General features: G+C 50.7%; 1 protein-coding gene across 1 annotated transcript in view; it reads left to right on the forward strand.

Annotated features, from left to right (window-relative positions):
• Nucleotides 1–13,667, forward strand: part of SSPO (SCO-spondin) — a 160,628-nt gene extending 146,961 nt beyond the window's left edge. Inside the window, exons 100-112 of the mRNA XM_077916267.1 lie at nucleotides 560–698; nucleotides 1,502–1,704; nucleotides 2,856–3,020; nucleotides 3,480–3,607; nucleotides 5,076–5,227; nucleotides 7,379–7,425; nucleotides 7,897–8,061; nucleotides 8,624–8,832; nucleotides 9,414–9,509; nucleotides 9,655–9,715; nucleotides 10,580–10,713; nucleotides 11,528–11,678; nucleotides 13,460–13,667. Of these exons, the coding sequence (XP_077772393.1) occupies nucleotides 560–698; nucleotides 1,502–1,704; nucleotides 2,856–3,020; nucleotides 3,480–3,607; nucleotides 5,076–5,227; nucleotides 7,379–7,425; nucleotides 7,897–8,061; nucleotides 8,624–8,832; nucleotides 9,414–9,509; nucleotides 9,655–9,715; nucleotides 10,580–10,713; nucleotides 11,528–11,678; nucleotides 13,460–13,482 (1,673 nt within the window). The 3' untranslated portion in view covers nucleotides 13,483–13,667. The remainder of the gene's footprint in view (nucleotides 1–559; nucleotides 699–1,501; nucleotides 1,705–2,855; nucleotides 3,021–3,479; nucleotides 3,608–5,075; nucleotides 5,228–7,378; nucleotides 7,426–7,896; nucleotides 8,062–8,623; nucleotides 8,833–9,413; nucleotides 9,510–9,654; nucleotides 9,716–10,579; nucleotides 10,714–11,527; nucleotides 11,679–13,459) is intronic.
• The last annotated feature ends 1,862 nt before the right edge of the window (nucleotides 13,668–15,529 follow it).

Below are 15,529 nucleotides of genomic sequence, written 5' to 3' on the forward strand. Positions count from 1 at the left end.
CAGAGCAGCTAACAACCAATAATAAAAACAAGTTGATTGAAATACAACTTTAAAAACAAGATTAAAATACAACATTAAATTGCAGCCTTTAAGGAAATGGCATTTAATAGTACTGGGCTTTTCCTTCCTTCCTTTTTTTACTACCTGCATTTTGAACAATTTGTTTTTGCATCATTTTCATTGAAAAGCCCCAAATGCTGCAACCGTTCTTCATAGGGGCAATTGCTCCATCATCCCAATTGTTTTGGCTGCCACTCTTGAGAGACTGTGCATCTTTGGCTAGGAGGAGCCTGCACTCCTTTAATTCATCCCAAAGTCCATATTCTTGCTAGAGCCACATTCCCAGCTTCTGGTGGCCATGAGTTCCATAGAGTAACTGTGAGATACATGAAGAAATGGGAGGTACCTTTTGTGTTTTGGAGTTCCCTCTGTTCACGGCCTCATCCACGCCCTTCTTGTCAGAACCCAAACTGCCCTCCTCCAAAGGGGCAGAAGAAGCGCCCCTCTCTCGCCCGGCCAGTTCCTCATCCTCCTCTTCCTCCCTCCCCTCCGCACCCAGGATGCCGGTGTCCTGACGGGCAGCTCCTCCAGGACGGGGTCTGCGTTCCGATCCCGGCTTGCCGCTGTGGACTCCCCATGGCAAACATCACCCTGGAGGTCATGCCAGGCCAGACGGTGGAGCTGGATTGCCACAACTGGTAAGGGGTCAAATTGGGGGGGCGGAAGGGGTCACATTCCCTGGCCAGGAAACCTTGGAGAATTTAACTTCTTAAATGTTCTAATTTAAATCAACTCGCAAACTCCCCCCCCCCCCGTTTTACTTTCCGTTTTACAAATATTTTAACAAAGAAAACATTAGCACAGTCAAGCATATCTTCAAATCAACTCCTGTCCCCATTTTCCATGATTACGTATGTTATATCTTTTACCACTGCATATCCAATTCAAACCTGTTTACTAATTTTTCCTTTTATATTCCCTTTATCTTATTTTTTGCCACACGTTTTTACGTCAACCCTGCGATTTAAGTTGTTTACGATAATTCTTCAAATAGTCCACAAATTTCCCCCACCCTGTATGGAAAAGCCTCTCTCCTTGGTTTCTGGAGGAGTCGAGAGGGCAACGTTGTGGAAGAGGTTTTTCTAGGATCCAAGTGGAACTGCTGTTCTCCCCTGCCTTTCCGGCTGCTGGCTTTGTGGCTGTGATCTTGTTCCATGCGTTTACGGCACAGAAACGTTCTCGTTGTTTTGTGTGTTGCTGCTCTTGCCCTTGTGCTTTTCGCCGCGAAATGAACTCGCTTGCGGTGCCTGAAGTTGAACTGCCTTTCTGTTTCCTGAGCTGCTTGGAGCTTGGTTTTCATCTGAGAAAGTGGCGTGCAAATGGAACCATGGCTGAATGATGGGCGGGCGCATGCGCAGTAAGGCGACTTCGCAGGTGAGCCGGTCCCAAGGTGCTCAGATCCTAGTAATCTGGGGTTCCCGTCTCTTCCTTCCCTCCGCAGCACCTGTGCCAATGGCACCTTCTTGTGTCCTGAGAAGGAGTGCCCGTCCTACGGGGAATGGTCCGCGTGGAGCCCCTGTTCTGCCAGCTGTGGTGGGGGCAGCACCCTGCGGCACCGGCAGTGCCATGAGAGCCCTGCGGGAGCCCCCTGTGCCGCCGATGCCATGGAGGAAGCAGCCCAGTGCAGCCCCCAGCCCTGCGAGGGTGAGTCTGCCAGCCGCCTGGCGTCAGGGCAAGCGGGTGCCCCTACCCCTGGGCCCTGCTAACACAGCCATCTCTCTCTCTAATTCATTTTTATTAATTTTTCATTAATAATCCAGTGGAGGCCACGGGTGACTTCCCATATTCCGGTTATCTGGAGTTGATGTTAATTCTTGGTTCTGCCCCAGTTCTCTTAATTAGTCCGAATTCCACAATTCCGATCTTAATCCTTTGTTTTAGCAGCCGCTGGTGTGATGACTTTCATCCGTATTTAATAAATCCATATCCATTAACTTGCAGAGGGGATTTATATCCTAGCCCAGCCAACTCTCATCCAGGGGACAGCAGTTTGTTTGCCCCCCCCCCCCCCCGTTGTGAGTTGCGATACTTTGTGATTTTCCACCCTTAACTCCTCTGTGCAGATGGGCAGGATCAAAATAAGAAGCCTTATCAACGAGTTGTATCTGATGCTCATTGTATACAGAGTAGACCCACTGAAAGTGATGGACGTGTCACTTTGTAGTAGGTGATAGACGGTACTTTTATGGCGTTACACAGTCTTGCGTGTCTTTACATATACATTTATTTATGTATATATTTACTTTAGCATTATTATTCCACTCATTACGTTGATTAAATATAATTTTTTATATATATGATATATCAGTATAATTTATAACGCAATTATAATTTTATGGTTTGATTTTGTATTGATTGAAATATTGTGAGGGCTGATACAGCCTTTGTGTGGCCCCCAGCTTTTGAATCTCCCCCCGCCTCTGGTTCTACCAGCTGGAGCAGAGGCAGGCAACCTAAGGCCCAGGAGCTGGATGCGGCCCAATCGCCTTCTAAATCCGGCCCGTGGACAGTCCAGGAATCAGCGTGTTTTTACATGAGTAGAATGTGTCCTCTTATTTAAAATGCATCTCTGGGTTATTTGTGGGGCATAGGAATTCGTTCATTCCCCCCCCCCCCCCGCCACCGCCCCAAATATAGTCCGGCTCCCCACAAGGTCTGAGGGACAGTGGACCAGCCCATGGCTGAAAAAGTTTGCTGAGCCCTGAGCTGGAGTATCCCTCCTTGGGCACAGGCCGGCAGGCGCAGGAGGGAGATCCCAGCGCTGCCCCTGACGCACACACCCTTTCTTTCTGCAGCCGCCTGCCTACTGAGTGAGTGGTCAGCCTGGAGCCCTTGCAGCGCCACCTGCGGAGGAGGCGAGTCCGAGAGGAACCGCAGCCTCCTCTCCCCACCGCTGGGGGAGCCCTGCGCCGACCCGCTCCTGCAGCACCACGCCTGCAACACGCAGAACTGCACGCCAGGTGAGACCCCCAAAAAGTCACCCAACGGCAGGGCCAGCTCAGCGGCAGCTGGGGACCAAAGACTCCCTGTTTATCCTTGCATTTATATCCCACCCAGGAGCTCAGGTTATCCCACCTCCTCATTTCATCCCAAGAACAACGACCCTGAAAGGCAGGCCAGGCAGAGAACTAGACAAAATAGCAGTTAACTGCAAAGGGGATTCGGATATTTAATTTAGCACATCTTACCTGAGAATATTCTGCTATTCTATTCTATTGAATGCAACAAATTGAATGCATCTCTGGGTTATTTGTGGGACATAGGAATTCGTTCATTTCCCCCCCAAAATATAGTCCGCCCCCCCCCACAAGGTCTGAGGGACAGTGGACCAGCCCCCTGCTGAAAAAGTTTGCTGACCCCTGCTCTAACCACTATGCAACGCTGCCTTTTACGCCGTTGCCTCTTCCTCTCTGTGCCAGAATGCCCAGGATACCAAGTCTACAGCGACTGCGCCAACGCCTGCCCGCGGTCATGCTCCGACCTGCGCCCTCACACCCAGTGCCTCCGTGAGGAATGCCAGCCGGGCTGCGCTTGCCCCCCCGGACAGGTGAGTGAGCTCAGAGCACCCAAAGCTGCCCTATCTGTCTACCTAGGGTGGTGTTGCCAACACTGGCTGGCAGCCACTCTGTAGGGTTTGGGGCAGGGGTCTTTCTGGAACTGCCATGAAGGGTTGAGCCCAGGAACTTCTGCCATGGCAAGCAGATGTTTTGCCACTGAGCCGCAGCGCTGCCCTCGAGACACACAAAATGGCAATAATATGCATTCATCATTACCCGCGGCAGAGGAATGGTTGCTAAAATGATTGGACTCAGCTGAGATGGCAAAGTTTTAGGAATTATAGGGACAGAACTACCTAAATTGTATAGAATTATATAGGAACACTGTAATGTGCTCAAACTGTCCCAGTGAGCATTGAAAAAAGAGCATGTGAAATGATATATATGGGAATTGAAAAGGATGCTCAAAATAACTTTTATTTTTATTTTTTTAAAAAGAAGCTTTTCTTTTGGGAATTATAGGGACAGAACTACCTAAATTGTATAGAAATTTATTTATGTCTGCTACTACAGCAGCAAGAATGTTTCTTGCCCAAAAATGGAAAGAAGCAGAAGTCCCAGCAAAGGAAGAATGGATGCAAAAAAACTTAAGAAATATGCAGAAATGGTGAAACTCACTGGAAGAATAAGAAATGGAGATAACAAACTTTTTATAAAAGAATGGAGATGGTTTATGGATTGTTTACAGATATATTTACAGTAGGTAATTAAATGAGCACGTTAAATAAACTGGGATAGGCAGAAGATAAAAAGGTAAAGGTACCCCTGCCCGTACGGGCCAGTCTTGCCAGACTCTAGGGTTGTGCGCTCATCTCACTCTATAGGCCGGGAGCCAGTGCTGTCCGCAGACACTTCCGGGTCACGTGGCCAGCGTGACATCGCTGCTCTGGCAAGCCAGCGCAGCACACGGAACACCGTTTACCTTCCCGCTAGTAAGCGGTCCCTATTTATCTACTTGCACCCAAAGGTGCTTTTGAACTGCTAGGTTGGCAGGCGCTGGGACCGAACAACGGAAGCGCACCCCGCCGCAGGGATTCGAACCGCCGACCTTTCGATCGGCAAGTCCTAGGTGCTGAGGCTTTAACCCACAGCACCACCTGCGTCCCAGGCAGAAGATAGTAAAAAATAAATGTAAGGAACCACAGAAAGAGGGCGAAGGAAGCGGAATTTTGGGGTGTCAAATTGATTGTAAAACTAATGAAATGTATAAATTTGAAAAGTTTTTTAAAAAAAGATGGCAAAGTTGACATTCACCTCTTTGTGCATTCATGAGCCCTAAACTTGCTATCTGACTGCAATTTCCCGCACTTATGAGCCGAGAGCCCCTTCCCAGGAGCACATCTGTGCCCGGCCCAGTCTCTTCTCCCCGGGGGGCAGCCAGCCACAAAGCAGGAAGGGGGAGCACCCTTGCCCCACGGCAGCGCACCTGCTGACGCTGAACCTCTTCTGGGCCCACAGGTGCTGCAGGACGGGGGCTGCGTCCCCCCAGAAGAATGCCGCTGCCAGCTGGGCTCGGTGCCCGCCATGCCCTGGGCTGCCAACATTTCCGAAGAGGAACGGGGACAGGAGCATCCGCCGGGCAGCGTCATTCGCCATGAGTGCAACAGCTGGTGAGCCTGGGCTGGGTGGGGGGCAGGATCCCTGAAACAGTCATTTTGGGGGCCAAAAGAGAAAACCGGACGACGCTGCCCATTGCAGCACAGAAGCTTTTATATATATATATATATATATATATATATATATATATATATATTCATTTTCCTTTTTCATTCATTACCTGCAACTCATATCCATAACGTTTACTATACATTCCTTCCTCCCTCCCCTTCTGGGCTTCTCCCAACTTCCCTTTCTTGTTTGTTTCTCCTTTCATCCACTTTGCTATTTCCTAAAAGAAAATAATACCAGTAACATAGTTATACAACAACATCAAACCTTAAAACATAAAAATAAAAGACACCATCCTGTTTCTCTATCTTCCACACATTTTCTAATGCTAATGATGTGAATGTTTATTTAAATCCTGCCATCAAGTCTATAGACTTTCTTTGTTTCCGCAAGTATAATAGAAATGGTTCCCATTCTTTTTCAAAGTCGCTGTTGGTTTTTCTCTTAGTCTCTTTGAGCCAGGACTCCTGGGTCCTGTTCCAGCTGCGGAAATTGTAGGGCAGGGTGTTCTTGACTTAGAGCAGGCGGCGCCGTCCACGCAAGGTCCATCCTATTCAGGGTGTTCTGGTCCCGTGGGTTACCTGAGAGGCAAGGTCCAAGTCCGGTCTGTGGTCAGAGGTGCAATGTGGTGGCAGTCCGTAGTAGCTGTAGCTGGGTTCAGGGCAGGGAGTCGGGTGAAGTCAGGAACAGGCTTGCAAGCAGGGAGCCAGGGCAGGTCAGGAGCTCAGGCAGGAACTAGCAACCAACAATGTTGCTCCCGCAACTTAGGACTGGGGCTGGCCGGCTTTTATCTGCCCCAAGCCATAGGGCAGCCCCGATCCTCAGGTGACTCGCCTCTCCTGGCCTGGAGGCAAGCACTCCTCCTGCGGGAACCTAGTTCCCTCCGCCTCTCTGCCCTGAGCCTCTGCAGCTCAGGAGAGGCTGGAGGGTTACCGGACCCAGAGGCAACCTCAGCTTCCCCTGACGGGGCTGAGAGTGGAGCACCTGCAGGCAATGGGTCCTCCATCACCTCAGGAGCCAGAGCAGGCTCAGCTGGTGCCTGCGCCTGAGGATCCAGCACAGGTGAGGACCCTTCAGGCTCATGCCCCAGCCCCGGCTCAGCTGGTTCTGGAGGCGGGGAATCCTGTGCAGGCTGAGATTCCTCAGGTTCAGCATCTGAGTCTGAATCCCAGGCCATCACACAGGGGGCTCCTCTCCCCATCCACCCACCCTGGGCTGCAGGAGGAATCACAGAATCGTAGACTCAGAAGGGATCCCCCAAAGGTTCTCTAGTCCACCCCCCTGCGATGCAGGAATCACAGCGGGAGAATCCCTGGCAGGTGGCTGTCCAATCTCTGCTTTGAAATATCTGAGGAAGGAGAGTGCGCCCTTTCACTGTCGAATATCTTCCACCGTCAGAAAGTTCTTCCCAAGGCTCAGTTGGAATCTCATTCATTGTCCTTTGACTCCATTGGTTTGGGTTGCCCCTCCTGGAGCAGCGAAAAGCAAGCTTGCTCCATATTTTGTGTGACAACCTTTGAGATTTGAGGGCCTCTTTCCATGGCCTACTGTGATATCCTGCCTCTCCCGTAAGCAGTTCAGGGCAGCGTGTGTGTGTCCTGCTCCTGCATTTGAGCATCACAGCAGCCCTGCAAAGTAATAATAAATAATACATTTTGATTTATACCCCTCTCTTTCCTGGTTCAGAAAACCGGGCTCAGGGCGGCTAACAACAAATTTAAAACACTTAATTGATGCAAGAAAAAACAACATAAAATGCAGTATAAAATGTGAATAACAATAAATTCAGAATTGAAAAATCAATTTGGGGGGGAAATCCATCCCATAAACATTTGAGGGCTAGCTGGCTAAATGAGTCCTATTTGGGCCAGCGAGGAGACCAGGGGAGAAATAGCTGTGGGATCCCAGAGCAGGGAATCTTCATATAAAGGGGAGAGGGAGGGAACGAAGTAGGCTAGACAGAGAGAGGAAGACTGGCTGAAGGCCACTCAGTGGAGATTTGAACCCGGGTCTCCTCCCACCCAGCCCTGGGCTCTGTTAATCAGTTGCACCTTCCTTGGCTGCCCTCTGACTCCTTTTGTTTCCCTCCGCAGTGTCTGCCAGAGGGGGGTCTTCACCTGCACCCAGGAGGACTGTGATGGTAAGAGGCTGCCAAGGGGCACAGACCCTCTCCAGGCAGAGCTTGCCCCCTGCAGCCCCATTGCCTTCAGCCCCACGGCACCGGGAAGGGGGCAAAAGGGGTCTGGAGTGCCTGTGTTTGGCTTGTGTTTTCCTGCCAACTTCCTGTTCTCAGCCCTGGGACCAGACGGCCAACGCTTCCTCTGAGCCTGTGCAGAGTGCATTCCTCCCATCCCCGAACCCCAACCCAACCCCTTCTCAAAAGCGAGAGCTCTGCCCTGAACTCTTGCATCCCACGCTTCAGGACTGAGCCGCCAGGGGGCAGGGATGCCACACCCATATTTGCCCCCCTTCTGGGGCAATTACCTGGGCGCTTCTCTGCCCTCCCAGCCACCACTTGCCCCACACAGCACCGGGCCCCGATCCGACGCCCACCCAGGATGCCCTCTGCCAGCCGCACTCCCTCACCCAGACGCTCTCCCCCTTCTCGCAGTGCCCTGCGTCTGGTCGGAGTGGTCCCCGTGGTCACCCTGCTCCGTGACATGTGGCTCTGGACAACGGACGTCCCGGCGCCACCGCCGCCAGCTGCGCCTCTACGGCGGTGCTGAGTGCGAAGGACCCTCTGAGCGCTGGATGTCGTGTTCGCTCCCAGACTGCGGTGAGGCTCAGTGGCTTTCCTTTGCCCCTGCGGATCCTTCTCCTGCCCCTGGGGAATCGGGGAGGAGCAGAAAATCGCTCCTTTTGCGTTTTGTACCTAAGTGGAAGTTCCTGAAACAGAAATGCAGCAGAACCAGAAGTGATAAAAGGCCTGGAAGCCAAGCCTTGTGAGGAACAGTCGAGGGAGCTGGGCGGTGCTGGTGGGAGTTTGATCATAATAATTTTATTATTAGTATCCCAGCCACTCTGGGAGGCTCCCAACAGGATATTAAAAACACAGTCAAATTCCTTAAGAACTTCCCTAAACAGGGAGGTCTTCATATGTCTTCTAAAAGTCAGATAGTTGTTTATTTCCTTGACATCTGATGGGTGGGTGCCACCACTGAGAAGGCCCTCTGTCTGGTTCCCTGTAACTTCGCTTCTTGCGGTGAGGGAACCAGCAGAAGACCCTCGGAGGATGACCTCAGTGTCCAGGCTGAGCGATGGGGGTGGAGAGGCTCCTTCAAGCATACTGGCACCTGGTTGGCAAAGGCTACTCTGACTGGTATCTCTCCTGCCCACAGCCTGCCCTGCCGGCGAGCTCTGGCTCAGGACCGATGACCCCGCCCCCTGCGAGCGAGGCTGCCACCAGATCTACGAGGATCCCCTGCAGAACTGCACCCCAAGATCTGGGCAGGGTTGCGTGTGCCAGCTGGGGCACTACCGGAACAAGAGCGGGCACTGCGTCCTGGCCGCTCACTGTGAGTGTGAGCATCGGGGCCAGATTTACGCGGTGAGTGTGAGCAGTGGTGGCATTTTGGATTGGAGGGGAGGGCAAAGGTATTTGGCTTTGACGAGACAAAGTTTTGTGGCCTCAACCTGCTCGTTCCACATTGGTGGGCACAAAGGTCTAGATGACCTCTGGGGGTCTCTTTCAGCTCTAGAATTCTGTGACTTATTGCAGGGCCTTCTCAGTGGCTGCTCCAAACTTTGGAGCTCTCTCCTTAGAGAAGCCAGACTGGCTCCCTCCTTGTCCTTCCATTGGCCAAAGATTATTTTATTCTGGCAGGCTAGTTTTTTTAAAAGGAAGGCGCTTTTAAATAGCGCTGTGCTGTACCTATTTTTAATAGATTTGTTTATTTATATCATTTTAATTCTCTTAAATGACTTTCTAACGACCATCTTTTGTACGTCTGTAGCTTTTTGCATTTGAGCTGTGCCGTTTTAATTTGTGTGAGTCCTGATCTGGGGAAAAGGCAGGATATAAATTGATATGGTAACGATGGCGATGATAATAATAAGAATAATTTCTGTACCGATTGCACTCTGCAGGCCATCTGAAGCCCTCTCTCCCCTTCTTTCTCTCCTCCGCAGGCTGGCACAGAATGGCAGGAGGGCTGCAAAACTTGCCATTGCCTGAACGGGAGGGCCGTGTGCGAGGCCACCTGCCCCCCAATCACCTGCCTTGAGGTATTTGCACCTAAAGGACCCCGTGCTGTGCAGGGAGGGTGGGGAGCCTCTGTCCTGCGGGCCAAAAACAGACTCAGGTTCCTGCGTCATAGGGGGTTGGACTAGATGACCCTTGGGATCCCTTCTGTGATTCTTCTCTCCTCAGGGCGAAGTCAAAGTGCAGGAGGCCGAGAGCTGCTGCCCGCTGTGCAGGAAGGAGCTGCCGGGTAGGTGGGCTTGCGAGGTGGGAGAGAGCCCCCAGAGGGTCCTTTCTAGGCTGTGCCTTTGGGGTCTTGGTTTCAGCCCTGGGCTAGGAGCCGGGTCCCACATATCAGGGCTTCTGCATCCAGGGTGGGTGGGCGAGGCAGGGAGGGAGGGAGAGCAGGGAATCCCCATTTGCAACAAAGCCATCTTTAATTGTGGCAGCCCCACTCTTCGGAACTCCCCACCGATTGACCTCAGGCGATTCTCTTTCCGGTGACTGCCGAAAACATTTTTTGTTCAGAGAACCGAGAACCCTACTCAGACCTGCGGACTGTTCATGCGTGTCTTAATCTGGTTTTCCTTTTCTGCTGCTTTCATATCCCTCCTAACGTTCTAAACAGTTCCTTTTAACCGTTTTACCGGTAATCGTTACCATTTCATTCTTTCTGTGAACCGCTTTAAGGTTTTTTACCATCACCTTTGGAACTCCTTGCCTCTTGACACAACAGGCAGGCTCCTCCCCTGTCCCCTTTGCAGCACCTGCTGAAAACATTCAAGTCCAGACCAGCCCACCCAGACGTTTTGACTTCCAATCTGTTGTGATTTTAGCTTCCCAAAAGCCTTCAATTGCTATTGTTAGCTTTCCTTATTTATAATCTTATTGGCTTTTTTGTTTTTCTTCTTTTGCAAATCGTGGTGCGTAAATGTTTTGAACCAAACCAACCAACGGGAAACGGAAACTGTTCCGTCCGACGTGGGTCAGGGTTTGGGGGATTTTTGCTGGGCCCAAACTCCCCATCAGCCCCAGGCCTGGCCCCCCGAGACCCTCGCACAGGGGTGCCCCCTTGCCCGCTGGCCTGCCACATTGCCCTCCTCTTCCCCTGCAGAAGATCACCCTCAGCCCGACTGCCAGCACCACACAGAGCTCCGCAACATCACCAAGGGCAGCTGCTTCCTGGCTGGCGTGGAGGTGAGCTACTGCCGGGGGCGCTGCCCCTCCCACACCAACGTCATCCCCGAGGTAAGTGGGCGCCAGGCCAAGGCACCTGGGGGCACTGCCCTCTCCAGAAGGCCTTGCCCCTCACAGTCCATGCAGTGTATTGCGGTTATCAATAGTGCACAAACGGCAGGGTTGCCATATGCCCAGGAAAACCAGGACATGTCCTCTTTTAGGGGGCAAACATGCCCATCCGGGCGGATTTTTACATTTTAAAGGAAATGTCTGAGTTTTTTTTGGGAAACCCAGCCAGATGAGCGGGGTATAAATAATAAACTGTTGTTGTTGTTCTTGCATGAAGGGTGGTATATAACTCTAATAAATAAATAGAAAATAACAATAACATTTTTGGACGGGAGAATTTTCATTTCAAAGGGGAGTCCGTTTTTAGTCCTCGAACAGCTTCCGTGCGATAGGGTTGCCGTACCTTGAAGAATGAAAACGGTTTATTGAATATTTACAGATAAATTGTAGACAGATAAAAACACTGGCAGGATTACTGTAATAACCTGCAGTTTTATAAGAGTATATATTGACAGTAGATATTTAAATGAGCAAGTTAAATGAATTCAGATATGCAGAAGATATTAAAAAATAAATGTAAGGAACTGCAGAAAGAGGAGGAAGGAAGCCTGGAGAAGCTGGATTGGGGAGGAGAGTCTGCACTCCTCAGAGAAGTGGGGAGTTTCTATATTGGGGGGACATTGAAAGGGCCCCATTACCTTCAGTAGCGTAGGGCCTCATCAAACCGAAATCCGCCAACCTCAAATGGTGTTTTGATACACCTGTTTGGGTTTTCCCCCTCTCTCCTCCCCTGCCCTCGTGGTGCCCCTCGCAGGAGCCCTACCTGCAGACTGTATGCGAGTGCTGCAGTTACCGCCTGGACCCCGTCAGCCCCGTCCGCATCCTGAACCTGCAGTGCCAGGGGGGCGAGACGGAGCCCGTCGTCCTGCCCGTCATCCACCAGTGTGAGTGCAGCAGCTGCCAAGGTGAGCCCGAGCCAGAGGCAGGCGTCGCAAAGGGCTCCAATTGACCACAGGCAATGGGGTGTGGGGAGCCTCTGACCCCAGGGCTCGGGGTCTGGGCCTCTGACCCCACGCAATGTCCCTCGCTGGCCTGCTCTGGAAGAACACCCCCCCCCAAAAAAAAAATTGGGTTTATTTGCCAGACTGTGGTGTGTCCTTGAAATCTGGTCCTGCCTCTTGCTTGTCTAGAGAGGGTGGGGTTTGTGGACACAGGAAGGAATCTCCTGTACAAAGGTAACATTGTAGAATTGTGGAGTTGGAAGGGACCCTGAGGTCATCCAGTCCAACCCCCTGCAATGCAAGAATCTCAACTAAAGCAGCCATGACAGATGGCCAGTTTATAAACCTCCAAGGAAGGAGAATCCAGCCCCTTCCCAAGGGAGACTGCTCCACTGTCACAGCTCTAACAGTTTAGTCGGAATCTCCTTCTTTGCGACTTGGAGCCGTGGGTTCGAGTCCTACCCTCCAGAGCAGAAGGAAACAAGCTGGACAGCCCTTGAGATATTTCAAGATGGTTCTCATAGCTCTTCAGAGTCTCCTCTTTTCCAGGCTAAACATTCCCAGCTCCCTCAGCCATTCCCCCATAAGGCTTGGCTGCCCCCTTCTAGCTAGTCAACATCCTTCTTAAATTGTGGTTTCCAGAATTGGATATAGTGTTCAAAGTGTGGCCTGACCAAGGCAAATTAGAGCAGGACTATTACTTCCCTGGATCTGGACACTATATTTCTGTTGATGCAGCCTAGAAAAAGCATTAGCTTTTTTGGCTGCTGCATCACACTGTGGACTCATGTTCAGCTTGTGTTCCACCAAGACTCCTAGATCCTTTTCCAGGTGTCCCCCATCCTATATTTGTGCATCTGGTTCTTCCTGCCTAAGTGCAGAAACTTACATTTGTCCCTCCTGGGCTTGCACCCAGTTCTCCAGTATCCCACGAGACTTCTGTTGATGAAGCCTAGAATAGCATTTAACCTCCTATTAAACTTGTGGTCCACCCAGACCCCCCCAACTCACTCTTGCCTTCATTGTACAGCTTCCAGAGGATACTGATGACGCCCCTCTTTCCCCTTTGACTCCTAATGCATCTATTTTAGCACCCACTTTATTTCTGGGGTTGCAAATGGGTTTTTTTTAACTGTTTTCAATACCGTACTTTAATGATGTCACCCACCCTTGGACCTTAGGGTAAAGAGCTGGTTATAAATTGTAATAATAAATAAAAATAATAATGGTTTCCCCCCCCCCCCATCTGATTCCTGGGCCTAAGAAGAGCCCGGCTCAGTTAGGCCAAAGATGTAGACAAAGCCTTCTTTTCTATAGCTAAGACCATAAAAAGAGCTGGATCAGGCAAGTGGCCCAGCCATTATCCTTATTTATTTCATTGCATTAATATCCCACATTATTTTCCTCCAAGTTGCTCCCAGTGGCGTACATGGTTCCCCCCCCCCATTTAACCCCCCAACAGCCCTGCGAGGGAGGATAGTCTGAGAGAAGGCAGTGTGACTGGCCCAGTGTGACTGGGGGGATTCGAACTTGGGTCTCTTGCATCCTGGTCTGACACTCTAACCACACCGAGTCTCCAGAGCCCAGCATGCTGTCCTCACAGCGGCCAACCAGGTGCCCCAATGGGAAACCCACACACAGGATCCGAGCACATGAACTGCTCTCCTCTGCTCTTGGTCTTCCCAGGTAAGTCCTGCATTCAAGTCTCACTGCCCGTCTCGTGTTTGCCTTCTTCTCCATTGCAGGTGGCGACTTCTCCAAGCGCTGACGACGTCCCCGCAGGTGAAAAGACCAGGCCCTTCCATGGCGGAATGGGACGTCTCCCCTACCAGAATGCAAGATGTTTTTTTCATGTTTCCCATTGCCTCTTCTCTCCTCTCTTCCAATTTCCCACACACACACAGAGCACGGCACAGATTTCTCCTTGGTTCCTTTCCAAGTCAATAAACTCAGCCTACAGCTTCGCTGTGTGTTTTATTAATGCGTCAAGGAAGCTTCCACAGGGGAGGAGGAAGGGGGGTGAGGATCCCAAAGGAATTTGCTGCAGGCTTGCAGGAGTGGAAGCCAAGCGCCCACCTTGTACCCAGAAGGCCCTGCACCTGATGCCCAGTGGCATTTCCAGGTGGGGCTAGGAAGGCCCCTTGCCAGCTGGCCAGTAATAATAATAATAATAATAATAATAATAATAATAATAATAATAATAATAATATCTTTATTGTCATTGCCCCCTCTCGGGGACAACAAAATTACAGTGCGGGTGATACTGAGCAAGCTGGGCCAACCACGGCCGGACACAGCTTCCCAGGTTCCTATTGAATTAGCCCTTGATGCAGAAGCCTGAGGACTAGAGCCTTGCGTCGTTTTTAGGGGAAGCACTGTGGCTCAGGGGATGAACACGGAAGGTGCCTGGTTCATATGTACAGTGGCTGTGAAAAGAGCAAGCTCTGTGCCAGGCGTTCTTGAGAAGGAGATTGGAAGCAAAGGAGCAAATCTCCCAGGAAGAGACTCATCTTTTTTATGAGAGAATGTCTCCGTTACAAATCAGGGTGCAGGCAGCGAGCCAGCATCTCTATCCCCCTGGAAACCAGGTGTGTGAGGAAGAGGTTTTAACAAGTGGTAGCAAGGTGGGGGAGCCCTTTTCAGGGAAGGTCAGAAGCAGTGGCTCAGAGCCCAACCACATGTCAACGTTGCGGAAAGTAAGGACCTATCTAAGGTCGACAATGGCAGGGGAACAGCTCCATGGGCTTTGCTTCCTTTTGCATTGGAAAAAAGGAGGAAGCGCTGGACAGGCTTTCAGCAAATCCAAGAAGCTGACTCAGGTCAAGCTTGGGGTCCACCAAGACCCCAAGATCCTTTTCCAGGTGTCCCCCATCCTTTATTTGTGCAACTGGTTCTTCCTGCCTAACTGCAGAATCTTACATTTGTCGCTGTTGAAACTTTTTTTGTAGTTTGTGCCCAGTTCTCCAACCTGTTAAGGTCATTTTGAATTCTGATTCTGTCTCCTCCGGCAGAATCAGATTACACTTTGGTGCAATCTGCAAATTTGATTAACATCCCCTCAATTCCTTCATCCAAGTCATTTGTAAAGACATTAAGCAACAACTTGCCCAGGACAGAACCCTGTGGCACCCCACTGGTCACTTTTCCCCAGGTTGACGAGGAACCATGAATGAGTCCTCTTTGGGTTCAGTCAGTCAACCAGATACAAATCCACCTAACAGTTACCTTGTTCAGCCCATATTTTACCAGCTGCCTCGCAAGAATATCACGGGGGACTTTGTCAAAAGCCTTACTGAAATCAAGATACACTATGCCCACAACATTCCCCTGATCCACCAAGTTTGTAAAGAAATCAGGTTGGTCTGTCTTGACTTATTTTGGAGAAACCCATGCTGGGTCTTAGTAATCACAGCATCCTTTTCTAAATGCTCACAGGCCAAGTGTTGAATCATCTGTTCTGGACCTTCCCTGTTATCAGTGTCAAGCTCACCTGTCAGTAATTACCTGGGTCTTCCTCCCCCCCCCCCCCTTTTGAAGATGTGGACAACATTTGCCCATCTCCAGTCTATAGGGACCTCACCTGTTCTCAAAGATAATAGACAAAGGCTCTGAGATTACATCTGCAAGCTCCTTTAGCACCCTTGGGTGCAGCTCATCAGGCCCTTGACACTACACTGGCTCCCTGGGTTGGGCTGCTCCTGCAATAACTAGTCGGCACTGCAACAAAGCGGAAATGGGAAGCCGGGAAAGGGAGAGGTCCTCGGTTTTGATTGGCGGGGGGTGGGAATGCTGATAAAAATTTCCAAAACGAAAAG

The sequence above is a fragment of the Podarcis muralis genome, chromosome 12 (assembly GCF_964188315.1).
Source record: "Podarcis muralis chromosome 12, rPodMur119.hap1.1, whole genome shotgun sequence".
Lineage (NCBI taxonomy): Eukaryota > Metazoa > Chordata > Lepidosauria > Squamata > Lacertidae > Podarcis > Podarcis muralis.